The sequence below is a fragment of the Falco punctatus genome, assembly GCF_963210335.1.
Source record: "Falco punctatus genome assembly, chromosome: 3".
NCBI classification, from domain to species: Eukaryota; Metazoa; Chordata; class Aves; order Falconiformes; family Falconidae; genus Falco; species Falco punctatus.
Genome location: NC_137582.1, coordinates 32,881,770 through 32,896,904, shown reverse-complemented (window position 1 = coordinate 32,896,904; position 15,135 = coordinate 32,881,770). Strand labels below are relative to the sequence as shown.

At 39.3% G+C, this 15,135-nt stretch overlaps 1 protein-coding gene across 6 annotated transcripts in view; it reads left to right on the top strand.

Moving 5' to 3' along the window:
- NECAB1 (N-terminal EF-hand calcium binding protein 1) overlaps positions 1 to 15,135 on the top strand; it is a 104,346-nt gene that overhangs the window by 79,318 nt on the left and 9,893 nt on the right. For 3 of the 6 annotated variants that reach the window (XM_080381837.1, XM_080381836.1, XM_080381840.1), the window contains 6 exons: positions 1,607 to 1,719; positions 4,748 to 4,824; positions 9,135 to 9,188; positions 10,728 to 10,840; positions 12,925 to 13,002; positions 14,007 to 14,550. In XM_080381837.1, coding sequence (XP_080237963.1) covers positions 1,607 to 1,719; positions 4,748 to 4,824; positions 9,135 to 9,188; positions 10,728 to 10,840; positions 12,925 to 13,002; positions 14,007 to 14,139 — 568 coding nt within the window. In that variant the 3' untranslated portion in view covers positions 14,140 to 14,550. Of the gene's footprint in view, positions 1 to 1,606; positions 1,720 to 4,747; positions 4,825 to 9,134; positions 9,189 to 10,727; positions 10,841 to 12,924; positions 13,003 to 14,006; positions 14,551 to 15,135 lie in introns of those variants that run through there. The other 3 variants (XM_080381838.1, XM_080381841.1, XM_080381839.1) reach the window with 2 other exon arrangements.

The following is a 15,135-nucleotide window of genomic DNA, read 5'->3' as shown; positions in this document are numbered from 1 at the left end:
AAGCAGGTTTTGAAAGGCTGAGTGTGCATTGAGTGTGCACAGTATCTATCTATCTATCTATTATTTATTTATACACACACCCGCACACCCCTACCTTCATTCATGCCTATGTCTTTCCAGGCTCACCAGACAACTGATCGGCGAGAAAGAAGTACTGAATGGCCTGTTCAGAGCTGGAGCCTAACTCAGATGCTCTTACATGCTCTGGAGTAATCACTGACTTCTTCTCTGACTTGCCTTTTAGGACAGACTTTAGAAATGCAGTCTAGAAAGACCATCTGAATGCCTCAGACTACACGGTTGGGTGTATAGAATGGGGTAATATGAACATCCCTTTTGCTGCCAGCTTTCCCGTCTGCGTTGACTGGTAGGGTATTGTGGAGACTTCCTTCTCTGGTGATATCAGTACAGTTGTCCAGAAGTATCCTCTTCGATGGGAATCTGGTTTATGGCTAAGAAAATGAGAGAGAGTTGTGATGCTGTTATGCCAAATACCATCTTCCCCATTTTTTGAGGTAGCAATGGAAAAGCCAAGCAAACTCAGTACTTTAACTACAGCTATTTTAGAGAAAATGAGTTAGTTCCTAGTGCAGATGCCCCAGTTCCTATGTAAAATCATCTTCAATTATGTTTAACAACTCAGGGGCAAACTGTCCGAATCAAAATACCATCAAGACACTCCTAAAGTAATTTAAGAGTGCTCACAGTGGGGAACTGCCATGATTTGGCTTACTGTGAAGGGATCTTATGCTGCAGAAAATACCATCTTAAAACATCCCCTTAACATATTGTTTGAGCTTTTGGTGACCCTTCATTCTGTGCTTCAAGAGACCTGGTAGCTTTCCAAAGCAGTGACCTGGGAATTATTTACGGAACTGTTTAGGCTACTGTCTAATATTCTTTGCAACCACTCATAGAACTAACTGTTTAAAAGTAACCATAGTCCTGGTCCTTCACTGCTCTCCAGCTGGATGATGAAGGAGAACCATATAGAGACAGCCTTCAGTCCTCACACAAACTATCAAGCTTCAATGACTGTCATCATAGTACAAATTCGTCATTTCTGTATCTGCTATGTTTCAATACTAGTCCCAGAAACATACCTGCCTGCCATTCAATATTAACTAATTCTCATCAGTTTTCCTTCCTTATTAACATATGTATGTTGCTGTTTATCTTTTCAATCTTTAAGCTGAAGGGGCCAATGTTTAAGGTTCATATCTCACTTCTAGCTGTTCTTGTGACTCCAGTTCCTCTGCAGAGGTGCTACAAAACTCCTGTGAATAAAGAAACTGTGTGAATGGTTCCTTAGGTCAGGTCTGAACCACATCACGGACAGACACTGACCTCGAGCTTTGTCTCCCTAAAAGATACATTTACGCCAGTTTAACCCTCCTATTTTTTTATTTTTTTTACTTCTCTACTAACTAGCAACCTAAACACAACTAATTAGTAATAGTGAAAATGTGGGAAAGAATTCAGTGGTCTCAATAGGTATTTCTCCTTTTTTAATTCAAAAGGGAACACTGAAGAACATTTTTTAAGAACAGAGAGGAGAGCTCCCTCCCACGTTTTACCTTATGAAGTCTCCTGTGTTTCTCTGCAGACAAGATCCAACAAAACCAGAAGTGCTCTCAATTCAATGGCCAGGAAAACGCTCAGCTCGAAGGCTTCAGAGGAACAACAGCTTGTCGCCAAATAGCCCTCATTTTAGCACAGGTATGGTATTTCACATTTTAAAGGTATTTAAAATACATGCATACATACACACATACAGAAAAAATACATGTATCTTCCTCTCAAAAATTTAATTTAGACATGGTAACTAACTCAGATACTTTACTGACAGCAATCAATCTTCAATTTAATACAGAAGTTATTATCTCACACTATAAGGAAAATAAACATGTACCCATAGATATGAACTGATAAAAAATACATACATAATTATGGGCCAAGCTGTGATATTGTCTTGGGGCTCTGTGTTGATTCAACATTTCTTAGGTAGTATTTGTAGTCTGCAGGTAAGCATGAAAAGGTGAAGGCTATAACTTTTACAGAACCAAGTTCTCTGTCATGACCTACAGCCCAGCTGAGGGGAATAAACAAGAAACAGAGAGGGAAAATATAAAACCTGAAAGAAAAAAATATTTAAGATGATACAAAAAAAAAAAGTTGAAACAGCATTTCTGCTTTGGAAAACATGAGAGGGTACTTTGGTAAATAGGATTCTCTGAGGCAGCAAAATTAAGCATGAGGCCGCAATGAAGACATCTCCAGGCTTGGCTTAGTGATGTCTCCCAGAACCAAGGCATGAAGATGACCAAAGCACCAAAGTACATGATGAGTCAATCTCACTTCTTGACCAGCCATGCAGACCTCACTGCTTGCAGCCATGTGCTTAGCTCTTCTTTTTTAACCCTGTTTTGAAGACCCTTCTGTCACACACATTCATGACTTGTTTTCTGCCACTCACCGGATGATGCTGTTCATTCAATGCAATGATGCAGGATAATGTCTTGTCCCTTGCTGTGAGTTGCCAGTGTTCATAACAAGGTCACACAGCCTTGTTGCTGCACTCCTAATGCACAGAGTTCAGAAGGAACCCAATCATGGGCGAGCGGTACCAAATCCATTTATTGTATTAAAGTAATTCTAAAGAGTGAACATCTTCCTCCACAGCTATTCTAAGAGCTGCTTACTTACCTAGACAAGATCTGTGTTTCTCGGCACATGGTCTTCCTCCTTACTGCCTGCTACCCACATGCACAGTAACACTGTAGGTGTGTATACACACCCAGCACTCAAGCCAGCATTTCTTTAGCCTTTGTACTTGTTCAGGTAAAGCCACACTCTTCCTCCTCTGCATACGACACCTGTGGTACATCCCCAGCATTAGGATTTCTTTGGTGACAACATAGTCCAAGTGTCACAAGAACTCTCAGCTGGAAAATGAGCAGATTAATGAACACATATATCAAAAGCATGTGTTGAAAAATCTTCAGTTTCTTCCTCTCCATAGAGCAATTACTTACGTACACATTCACACTGTGGGTGATGCCAGGAACTACTCTCATAATGTACGTACTCGCTTCCTTGAGTACTGTCCTTTCCATCTGATTGATAGACAATTTTCTTGAGAGTTTAGAAAAGCAAAATTTTCAGGAGACTTCAGAGAGGCTCAGAAATGCTTGTGCCTTTGTAGAACATTTTCTAGCTTCACCTTTGCTATATGACATCAAGTCATTATACAGTCATGAATATGACTGCAGTAGAGATGGAGAGAGCTAGAACTCTTCTGAAAAGGGGCATGTCCTATCCATACAGGGAGATGAGACACAGTGTCTTTAGTCTTTCCTCTGCTGCTGGATTGCATAGCTTGGGAGAAAAGTAAACGTAGGAAGGGTATTATGATGAAACATAATCAGTCTTGAGTTGGTCAAAATTTGCAGTTACCACAGGCAGACTCATCTCAAAATGAAAATCTTATTCTAGAAAAACCTAGTGTAGGAAGAATCAATCCTAATAATCATATTGTGGCAATTCATCAAGCACCTAATAACACTGTTCTGTTGGAAAGGTAAAGAAGGATCTTTAGCTGCAAGGGACATCCAGTTATTGCTATTAAATCAGCTATAGAGTTTACTGCAAGATTATATCTGTAATTAGTGGAGGAACACATAAAACCCCCTAAAACAGCATATTGCAGATGACTGTAAAAAAGCTGAAAACTCCTCACAGTGCAAGTATAAAAACAGCTGTTGCAGCTAAATTAACCTTTTCTGGAGGAAGAGAAAGCCCCTTATTCCCAATGCATATGAGACATTCTATGATTATGCTAGGAGATTCCTTCAGGAATCCCTCAATATCGGGATTTCTCAACATGCCATGCCAGAAACCTAGATCATTTAGCTGTGCGTATACATCCAATTCTTTTCTGCTGTTCACAAGAATGTATTTTTTTTTATTGGGAAGGAACATACATACTCAACCATTCAATAACCCTGGAATACTGCTGGAAGCATCCTGTCAGGGCCCAAAGAACAGCAGCAGGCTGACCATAGCAATGTCCATGCAGCCAGGGCCCTACAGCAGGTCTGCTGCCTCTGCAGGAGGAAGTAAGATCCTATCACTTAAGCTGTATTGGCCATGCCAGGAGATTTTAAGACAGTCTTGGCTGCCTTTCACCTTGCTCTCGGAGGAAAGAGGAACTGCAGACAAGACACAGCACGTGGTCCCTCCATGGGATGCATTTGAAAGGAATTTGAAAGACAGGCTTGCTATGCAGTACAACAGCTGACTTATAGAAACGTTCACATAAAGAAGATTAAGAAAGGGCAAACTAAGAAAAATACTAAGACACGGAAAGCTTTAACATACCTGTCCCCAAGATGATTCTGCATTTTGAACAGAAGGTGCTCAGGTTATGAGACAGTTCCATCTGCACAGGAAAGCATTCCTTTCTTCAGGTATCAGCATGATTTCAAAAGTACTGGCATTAATCTAGAATGTGGTTTTCATTCTGTATTGGGTTTCTATTGAATCTTAAAAAGAAAGAAAAAAATCATAGTCAGAATCAAGCTTTCCTTTAGTTACACCTAAATGAACATTGAACTAGTTGCAGCACAATCTTCAAGAAGCAAAATAAACAACAAGCTAAGCTAAACTTTTTATAATACAAATGAATACACCATTTTCCAGTATTTAATAACATTGCATAAACGTTCATTATTTATATTTTCCAAAGGTTGGATTGAGGAAGATAGCCAGTGGATGACCCAGATAAACAGACTTCAAAAGCTGATTGACAGGCTGGAAAAGAAGGTGTGCATATCTTTTCACCTGTTCTCTCACTTTCAGTAAAGCAATCCTTAAATCACAAATGCTTTCAATGTCCACTCACAGTCTTTCCAAACAGTAATGAGTGAAACTTCAGCATCACCTAAGACAGCTAATACTCATTAAATGCCTACAGTTTCCTTCCACCTTCTTTCCTATTTCATGAGCATCATGTTTTTTCCATGCTTCCCTTTCCCCTTCCCATCACCACAGATCCAACTTTTCATAAAGATCTGAAAAGTCACATTACTCAATTACTGAAGGATGTTATGGTATTTAGTTATGCTTGTTTTGGGAAGCATGGGACAAGCCTCCCTTTTTTAGGATCTAATTTTTTTCTCTCCTCCAAACTTTCCCACTAAAGCTTGACAGAAAGTCTTGTTTTCTCCTTTGCCATCAGGAAATACTAATGTATAAAGGTTAAAACATTTTCCTAATAAGTACAGTTCAACCAAAAGCTGATGCAAACCCCACCATCCTGCCTGGGAGCCAGCTGCACCAGCTCCCAGAGCCCTGAGACCGCCTGCAGTTCCCACGCCAAAGCAGAGCCCTCCGGGAGTCCGACCAATGACTCATCTGATCCAACGATACCAAGGTTTCTCAGGGCTTGTAAAAACCTGAGTAACATCTGTCTGTACAGAAAATATATATTTCTTTTTTTTTTTTCAATCAGATTGATTGCTACCCTAGGTTTTAAAAATTGGTTTATGTCTGTGTCTGATTTATCTTATTTATTTATTTTTTTAAGAATAGCAGAGGAAAAAGTAAGGTTATAAATTCCTTTGTTGCTCTCTACATCAAGTGTCCCTATTGAAGGACAGACAAACAATTTCAGAGAGGTGCTGAGGCAGTGGCTGAATTCAGTGGACTTTGGGACCCAGGATATTTCTTCCTCCCTGGTCCACTAGTGGTGAGGTTTTAGGCTGAAGTGCTCTCGGACCCAGGAGTTGCTCCAGTCCCAGTGCGGCTGATGCTGCTCCTCCCTGCAGGTCACTGCTCACCAGTATTGAGGCTGTGCACATACTGCAAGGACATGGGCCCACACACACCAGCACGAGTGCTTTCACCAGCACCTGCAAACAGACAGGCAGGATTTGCAGAACCATGAACATACAACAACCTGATCCTATTCCTTCTTTCCAGCTGATCAGGATGGATGCTTCCCTGTGAACATTATCACGGGCTTTAGGTCTACCTAGTATTTGTGGCAGGACTCATGTCCCTTACCCAGGCTGTGTCTTAGACCTTGGGCCCTGGAAGACAAGCGTCCCCTCCTACTTGCCCACTAGTTTAACTTGAGTTCAGCAGCAAATTATACACACAGAAAATATGTAAGGGATTTAACAAGAAAACAGAATAAATGGTGGTGACCCAGCACAGGGCTGAGCATGACAAGCATACTGGCCTTTCTTTGCCATTGCTCCCTCCCAAATGAACAAACAACCCTTAATTACTTTTCCCCTTTGGCCCCAGTTTGGAACCAAAATTTGGTATTTCCGTTGTCTCAGCCTTATTACCAATTAGTTGCAGCACTGCTGGCCTTCAAGACTGTTCTCCAAAAGAAGCTCAGTACTCCCTTCGGTTATCCCTGAGGTCTGATAGTCTCTTTCATCACTTCTCCTTAACCAGCTGTGAAATTCGGCCATTTCTTGTGACACTGTCTGTAACTTCTGTCAGCTTCTCACTCTGCTCCTTCCTATGCTCAGCAGTTCCTTATGGTCTGCTCTGTCCATTAAGCCTCTGGCCAGGGTATACCCATCTGCCTGCACACAACAGCTTCCTCCCAGAGGTCATTTCTGCATAAGAAAAGCAATTAAACAGCAGTTGCCACATTAATGACATTTTAGTAGCAACTTGATTTTTTCCAAATAGATATAAATAGGATTTTGAAATGTCAAAGTCCATCAAGAAATGTAACTGTCCTCTTTGGTCCAGCTTTATTCCCAGCTCTGCTCTGGAAACAGCAGCTCTCTGCCCTGCCACAGTTGCCTCCTGACATGGACTGATGCCAAAAGGAGTTCAAGGAAACGATATTTAAAAGAATGTTACTGAAAGAAGGAACCTGGCATGCAGCAATAATGCAACACAAACGTTACAGAGAGTAGCCAACCATTTTGTAGTAAATAAAACTTAGAGCAGGGATTTATAAAATGATCAAATCTGCTACAGAGAGATGGAGAACCTCAGTGTGAAAAAGAGCTGTGCCAAAGGGAAACAGTGGCAGGACACAGACCTGTAATTATCTCCTTATTGATGTAAAACTTGATTAATAAAACATAGCAATTAGATAAACCTAGTTTTGCCAGTAGACAGCCTGTATCCACCTTGGCCTATCTTTGCATCTGCTTAACTTTGTTATCTCATGGCCAGGCCTAACTGTAAGAGCTGTTAAATATCAGCCGTCTTTCGGCAGCTACTAAAACTCCTCTTTTTGACTTTGCCCTGAAACAGAACAGAAAGGATCAAGCAGTCATGCCAAAAGGCAAGTTCAGAAGCTACCACTCTCAGCTGCAGTGAGGCAGGACTGCAGAGGCATTTTAAAGCCCCAGCTCTGAGCTGCATCGGTTGTTATTTCCAGGCTTCACGATAACTGTCTGGCAGGATGGCAGGACCTCTGTTCTCCACACTGGGGGACTTCACTCATGCTCAACGTTGAGTCAGCCGATGCACAAGACTCTTTCTGCACTGATAAGAACTATGTGCTAGTGGTCACATGCTCCAAGGTCATAGCAGGCTGGCTGTGTAGATTTACGACATCTGTGTAGTCATGCCCTGTCTAATAACATAACATTGCTGAAGAACTACTGTAGATTATTTTTAACTTCTGGAGGGGGCCAACAAGTTATCCACCAGTGGTTCCTACTGGAAAACTACCCGGTGAAGGGTTGATTTAGTGTTGTCTAACTTGTCTGCCACCTTCTGTCAAAGGTGAATTTAGCCATAAATCAGTCTCCCAAGTCATCCTTTTTTTTTTCCTCTCAAGTTCTAAATTTATATATACTGGGGAAAATAGAATTTTTTTCTTGCTACCTTAAGAGAAAGTTTGCAGTACAACATGAGTCATTCCTTTCCTCTTTTTTTCCATTCATTTCCCTAGAAAAAAATTACACTGAAAGTATAGAAGAATCGCAGGAACACACGTTTTCCCTCAGGGTTTTTATCTGCAGTGCCTGCACTGACCAATGAGCTATTAAAGCTGGGCATTTTTCCCTCCACACACACATTCATGCCTTTCTATGCACATTCAGCAGGAGAGGTACAGCGACACAGTCATTACTGTGTGACTGCTGCTTCCCTCCTGCCTTTCTGTGCCCCTTGCCGCTGGTGGAGGTCCCCTCCTTCATTTGAATTCTACCTGCACACCTCTGTGTTGGCTTTTCAGCAAGTACAGTATTTGTGCTGCTACCTGAGGTTAATCAATCCTCACCCAGCTGGAAGCGGAAGAAATTTTTTTATCTTTGTTACACAAGAATTGCATGCAGTAAGAAGTGAAGCACCACTAACAAAGGGTGCATTTTGCTCCAGCTGCTTATTGCGAATCAGTCTGCCTTTTTTCAGGCACATGGGTATTTTTCAGAATATATGGACATTTTTCAGAATGTCCATATGGCAGTGGGTTAGAAGGTACTGCATGTGCCTAGCATGTAAAGGATAATTTCTTGTGCATTACTAGATGGCACTTGCATGAATCACTGATTCACGAAGTGCGCATCCAGTCTGCGTGCCAAACAAGCATACTGCTGCTCACAGATGCATCTGTTTGCTGCTGCCCAGCCTGTCCTCAGAAGAAAGTGCAACAGCTGAGAAACCTGACTCAGAGCATGATGCATATATTTTGCAATGCTAGAAAACTCTTGCAACCATACCCACTCACACAACGCCCCCTGTAGAGAAGTTTCTTCTGCATCGTTTTATGATTGCAGAATAGTAGCTGACAGTTCATTTCAAATTACCATTCTTGCTTATGTCCATAGTCCATATGACAATTTGAGAAAGTATCTGTCTTTTCTCAATTAAGTCCAATATACACTTTTGAACAAGCAGATGTGTTAGAAATGAAAATGCTGCTCAGCATTCTAAATCAAACTTTACCTAACAGCCTGGGTTGGATTTAACCCACTGAAGCATACAAGATTTTGCAAACAATGCTTGTGTTTGACATAGCTAATAAAGAAGGGATTTAATCACAACTTCTGGAGATAAAATGGAATCTAGCTATAGGAATAGTTCTTTTAAGAGGTAAGAGCTGTAGTATTGCCTCTTATATTTCTATTTTCTTTTCAACTGCCTCAAAGGACCTAAAGCTTGAGCCATTCGAAGAGGAAGTTTTGGAAGAAAATGCAAAATCTGTAAGTGCTTTTCAAGATAATGATTTTGACATTTGATTCTGAATGCCAAGTATTGAGACAGCAATCTCACGTGGCCTCTTTTGTTAAAAAAATGAGTTAAAAAACCACCATCTTCACTTTTTCCAGTGATAAGAATCCATTTTAGTTAGCAGCATACATTGTGCAAGAGGCAACAAAATAAAACTTAGAATGTGTGGGCAAAACTTTTATATTAATTTTTGCATTGTTTTCTAAGGATACAATGAGCCAAAACCTCAACTCACATAAGGAGGAAAAGGTGTCATTCATAAGATTTACCAATTTTGGCAGAAGTGTTTATGGGGTGGTAGCTTCTCTGCTCCTGATCATCTAACGCTACATGTATGCTTTAAATCAGTTGTACAGCCTTCCTGCCTGCCTGCGTTCCTCCCAAACTGCTACTGGAAACCTGATCAGGAAAGATGGGAGAGCATCTAGTACTAAGCAATCATCAACATTACAACTTACAAAACCAAAATCATAACCAGAAATAAATTGTTAAGTAAGTTTATGTCCCAAGATCAAGCTATGTTTTTCAAATACCACAGCACTCCTAAATTTGGGGCTTTGCACCTAGCAAAAATGCAAATCAAATAAACATGAAAAAATAACAAAACAGATGATCCATCAAATTCCTTATTTCATCACAGGAGTTGAATTAGATTTCTTCTTGTTTTCGATAAGTTTATACAATATTGCTAGACAGGCTGCTTATGACAAGAGGGATAATCCATGAGATAACAGCATCAATAATCAAGGCAGAAACAAGTCAAAAACCTGTATAAGAGATTAAGTATTAATAAAGAAGCACATGGTGTTACTTTAAATATTGCATTAGTAAACTGACAAGCTTCAATAGATGAATCAATATGTAAATTACTTAAAATAGCTAAATTTTAATCATAATAATTGATGATAATACATCTTCTGTACTTCTGAGTGTTTCCATAGTCCTGCTTATAAAGATTGTTCATTTTTTGCAGAAAGGTGGAGGAAAAATACCCCTCTCTGTTCAACATTTAACATGGGCTACCTTAGGCATCTCATTCAGGTGTTAAGTCGGAGCTTTGAAAAGTCAAAGCTATGAGAGCACCTCAATAAAAGTAACGGAGCATCCGGTGCAATCTTACCTCAGACCTCATACCTGCTTGCATACAGATCTGTCCAAGGAAACACACTGACTTTATTATTGAACATTTCAAAGATGAACATCTGACCACACTCTTCTGAAAAGACTCTGTCACACAGGCTTCAGACAACTCTCACTTTCTCACCTTAGGGTGGGCACTCACTTTGGGTGTTTCATTCTGTGCCTCAGCCTGCCTAACATAAAAGCCACACTTGAGCACTTCCACTTCTCCACTCCAGAGCACTAAACCAGGGACTGCAAACTTCAGAGAAACTTCTGTGGGTTTTCTTTGATGACTGTGTTTCTTATTTTTTTATGATAGACTTTTCTGAGTTTAAAGTACAGGGAATTCAGAGAATAATGCGGTAGTAACGGTCATGTTTTTGTATCAGCACATAATGATTGTTCAACGTCAAATGTCTGTGATAGAAGAAGAAATTGAGGAATTCCAGCTTGCTCTGAAGCAGTACGTGGAATCTGCTTCTACTCAGGGTGGCTGCTTGCAGTAAGTACAATGTAACTGTCATTGGGCTGAAGGAAGGAACATGGTCAGATTTCTTGAACAACTGTTCAGTGGAGCTGAATTATTTATGAAGGGAGAACCTGTAATATCTTTTTTCCTGGCTGGTTATGCATGTGTGCAAGACAGAGCTTTGGGGGTTGGAACTAGATGGTCTTTAAGGTCCCTCACAACCCAAACCATTCTCTGATTCTTTGAAAACCAGAAAGAGATGTCAAAGTATCCATGCAGCCTTCTAAGTAGTATCACAAAATGACAATACAGGCTATCCCAAAGATGCTAAACAATCCTTCAAGGCTTCTCAGCTCTGCAGGTCATCAGTTCACAGTTTCCAGAAGCTCCTAGGAAAAACTCGTTTGCCATCTTTCATTTGTGCTCACCTGGCAAGTGAGAAACTTACCAACTTGTTTGCTACTTCTCTACTTTCAGAATCTTCCCTTTAGGTTGTAATTTCAAAATTTTCTTTCATAATAAAATGGGAAATTTTCAATGAAATGTTCTATTTCTCCTTTGCTCCTTTTAGAATTAAATATTAGAATGGAATTAAGAATAAATTCTAGTGACTCACCACTGTACTGAATTTCTTAATTTAACCTATTGGAGACAGCTACCACCACACACACTACAGACCACTATGAAATAGATATTTTTATAGTGGCTACACAATCAAGGAACTTCCTATACATTCAAAGGCTGCCTATCGCATCCCTAATTTATTTGCCTTGCTGCTATGAGATCATCACACTTAGGATGGTATCAGTTCACACCAACCAGAAAAAGTAAGTTAAGCTGGACGATGAAAGTGACCTTTTTGCAGTGGTTCACTTGTAGAGGCAGACTGATGAGGAAAATAAAATCTTCTTGTGGGCCAAGAGCTGGAAAAAACAAAAAGAATTCCCCCAGCCCCCTTCCAAAGCGGAACATCCGGCAGAACATTGTAGTGGCTGCCAGCTTGTCAGGGGGGAGAGCTTACATGACACCAGAATGGAGTTTAACAAATGATGGGGGAAAGTTACTCGTCCCAAGTTTACAGGGCTTTGGTAAGTCTGTAATGCCACCTACCGGTTGGTTTTTACTGTAGCTGTTTATGACATTGATGTTTTTTCCAACAGTTCTTGATATTGCTGCAGTTTTACAATGTACTTTCACATACATCAGGAGAAAACCAATAAATAATATAACTTACTGCTTATTCGAGTGTGAAATATAATCTGAGACCAGTTTGCGAGCACATCAGTAGTAAGATCAGCAGTCTCACACTTGGGCACTTGAGAGAGACCTATATATATACCTTTTGTGCTATATGTACATCTAAACACCAATTTAAGTACCCAAATGCATAAGTACCCTACATGCTGTAAAGCTTTTATGCTTAGGATAATAAGCAGGATGACTCCATGTAGAAGATCAGTAGATATTCTGTGGGTCTCTTTTCACCCATGATAAATCATTACCTGAATATCATAAGAACAAGTAAATCGTACCCGAAAGTATTATTTTAAAAGTGTGCCTGCACACATCAGCCTATCTGGCTTTACAGTCCATTATATATTTGCTTTCAAAGCACCTAAACTGCCACTTTGATTGATCTCTAATAAAAAAGGATGAATTCTCTGTAATTCTTCACTGAAACAGCGCAAGTTACTCTATAAACTTACTTGAACTGTTCTCTATGCGCAGTATGCTGTATTAGCTGATTTTCCCTGAATCACAGTTGTTTGATTAATTTTCTGTATTACTGATTAGCACTTATTTAGATAAACTATAGCATTGGAGAAATATGGGAAGTTTCATAAATGAGTCCATCATAAGTGTAGTAATTTAAATTAAAAAAAAAAATTAAAATATACAAGAGGTTGTTTTTTTAAAAAAAAAAACCAGCTTCAGATAATTTGCAGTATGTGATCACGTTTGTTAAATTTATTACTTGGGTTGGTTTTTGGTTTTAGTTTGGTTCTTTTTCAAAAATCACTGCATTTGGTCCTACTCATAAGCACTTTGGAATAAGATGTGTATGTCCAATAACATTGTCGTCTTCTATTAAATTAGTTCTATCCTACAATTCTTAGTGTTTCCATACAGAAGCTTCCAAGTGATTCCCGCTTCATTATTTATGAGTTCTGGGAGAACAGCAATGCCTGGAATAGGTAAGTTTCGCGGTTCTGGTTTGTTTGGGGTTCTCTTTGTAATACAGAAAGTTTTGAAGGTTAGAAAGCAGTAGTAGAAGGACTGAATACAAAACACTTTAAATACTGCTAACCAATCTCTTACTAAATATATCACAATTAATACTTCAGAGCAATACTTCAATTGCTAAAGCCTAAAATATACTGAAACATATAAATAAAAACGTCAGAAAGACAAAGCTAATTTGAACAGAATAGAGTAAGTGTGAAAGTGGATAGATAAAGGTATGGCATCAGATGGGTATTAGTTCATCAGTTTAATAATGAAATATCACTTTAATAATGAAAGAAACAAAAGGAGCCAACGAGTGAGACAGGAGGTGTGCCATCGAGCAACACGCTTAAGCATGCAAGCAGTCATGGGTAGCTCTCCCAAAGCTTCCCAAATCCACATCACAAAAAATCCATCTGACAGATTTCCAGAATCTCTCTTTTGGGCCCAAAATGGAAGTTATAATGATTAAGTCCTACTAGCTGAATTCTAGCCTGCAGCAGGCAGACGACTAAAAAACTTGAGCAGAGACAAAAAGATTTTCCTTAACTACATTTACTGTTAAAAAAACAAACCAACCCTATGATCCCAAATCTGTAGACAGAAAAGACAGAAACCATTCTGAAGGAAGATTAAGTCCCTTGAAGCTTAGTTGCTTTCCTTTTGAACAAAACCCCAGTTGAAAGGTTACTTTTGCAAAGACTGACAGAAGTAACAGACATCAACACTATACTGGGTCACAACCAAGAAATGAGCGTCAGAGTAACAGTTAACTATACAGAAGAAAACCTGTGTTTAATATAACATGCAAGCACTTCACAGATTATCTGGTCCCCTCCCCCACTATCATCACCCGATTTTTGAAGCACAAAATCTTTGTTACAGCATTAATTTTAAAAATTCTAATGCTCATGGGAAAAAAACCAGACCCTTTAAAAAACTTGATATATTCTTATTTTTCACAATTATTTAGCCACCTCCAAATGAGTTACAGCAAGACATTCCAAAGAAGTAACGTGGACTTCTTGGAAACCCCAGAGCTCATCACAACAATGCTAGTCCCTGGTAAATATCTATTTTTCACATTATTTTGTTTGTCCATGTGAAGAGTTCTGCTATATTAGTGTGTTCCACATGCAAGACCACTGCATAATATCACCCTTAGTCAGATCTTCTTTGGTAAAGTATGGAGGAGAAAGGAACTCCAAGTGGTTTTATTTCAAGCACAGAAATGTAAAATGCATCAGCAAGAATAAGACTCACAATACTTTATTTTATATGGTGTAAAGTTATGCTAGCATATACTATTTAATAAAATATCTAGAATAAACAATACTACTTGTGATTAGTAAAAATAGACCCCATTTAAGATTTTCAGGCAAAAAACCTGCTTTCTGATGAAGGCTTCAACTTAATCATACTTACATTGACCAAAGGGAGCCTTAATTATTAATAATTTATATTTACTAACCAATTTATTGTACATACTTCCTGCTATGTTAAAAAAAAAAAACAAACAACCTACTTTGAAAAAGCAAGGTCTTAAAGATTCCAAATTATTATTTCTAATACAAACAAATGAGCATGCAACATCTTTCTCCTAGAAATGATAGTTGAAAGAGACAGTGCAGGATGAAGCAAAGCAAGCATCAGTCCCATATCTGCAGCATCAGGATGGCAAATTTTTTGTCTTAGGGAACACAGATCTATTGCAATGAAACCCGGGTTTCCCCTATGTCTGAGTACAGACTAAATTTAGAATGATTAAACCCCACCTAGTAGTAAAAAAACCTACATAGTCCCGTACCTGGGGTTTCTATTTAAAAGAAAACAGCCAAGACATTTTCAGACCTCTTGAGCCTGATTTGGACACACAATTACATGCCAGGGTTTCCTGCAGTACCAGGAGACTGCACTTAATGAACCAAGAATCTGCTCAAATCTTGCCTCTTATTGGGAAATTTCTGCATTTAAGATAAACTTGGCTGTAGGAAACAATGCAGCCTTTTCCCCAGCTTGTGTCCAAAAGCTAGACTGTGTATGCCCCAGGAGCATTCCGGGGTGGTTTACTCACAGCTAATGTACAATTAACATAACATAAA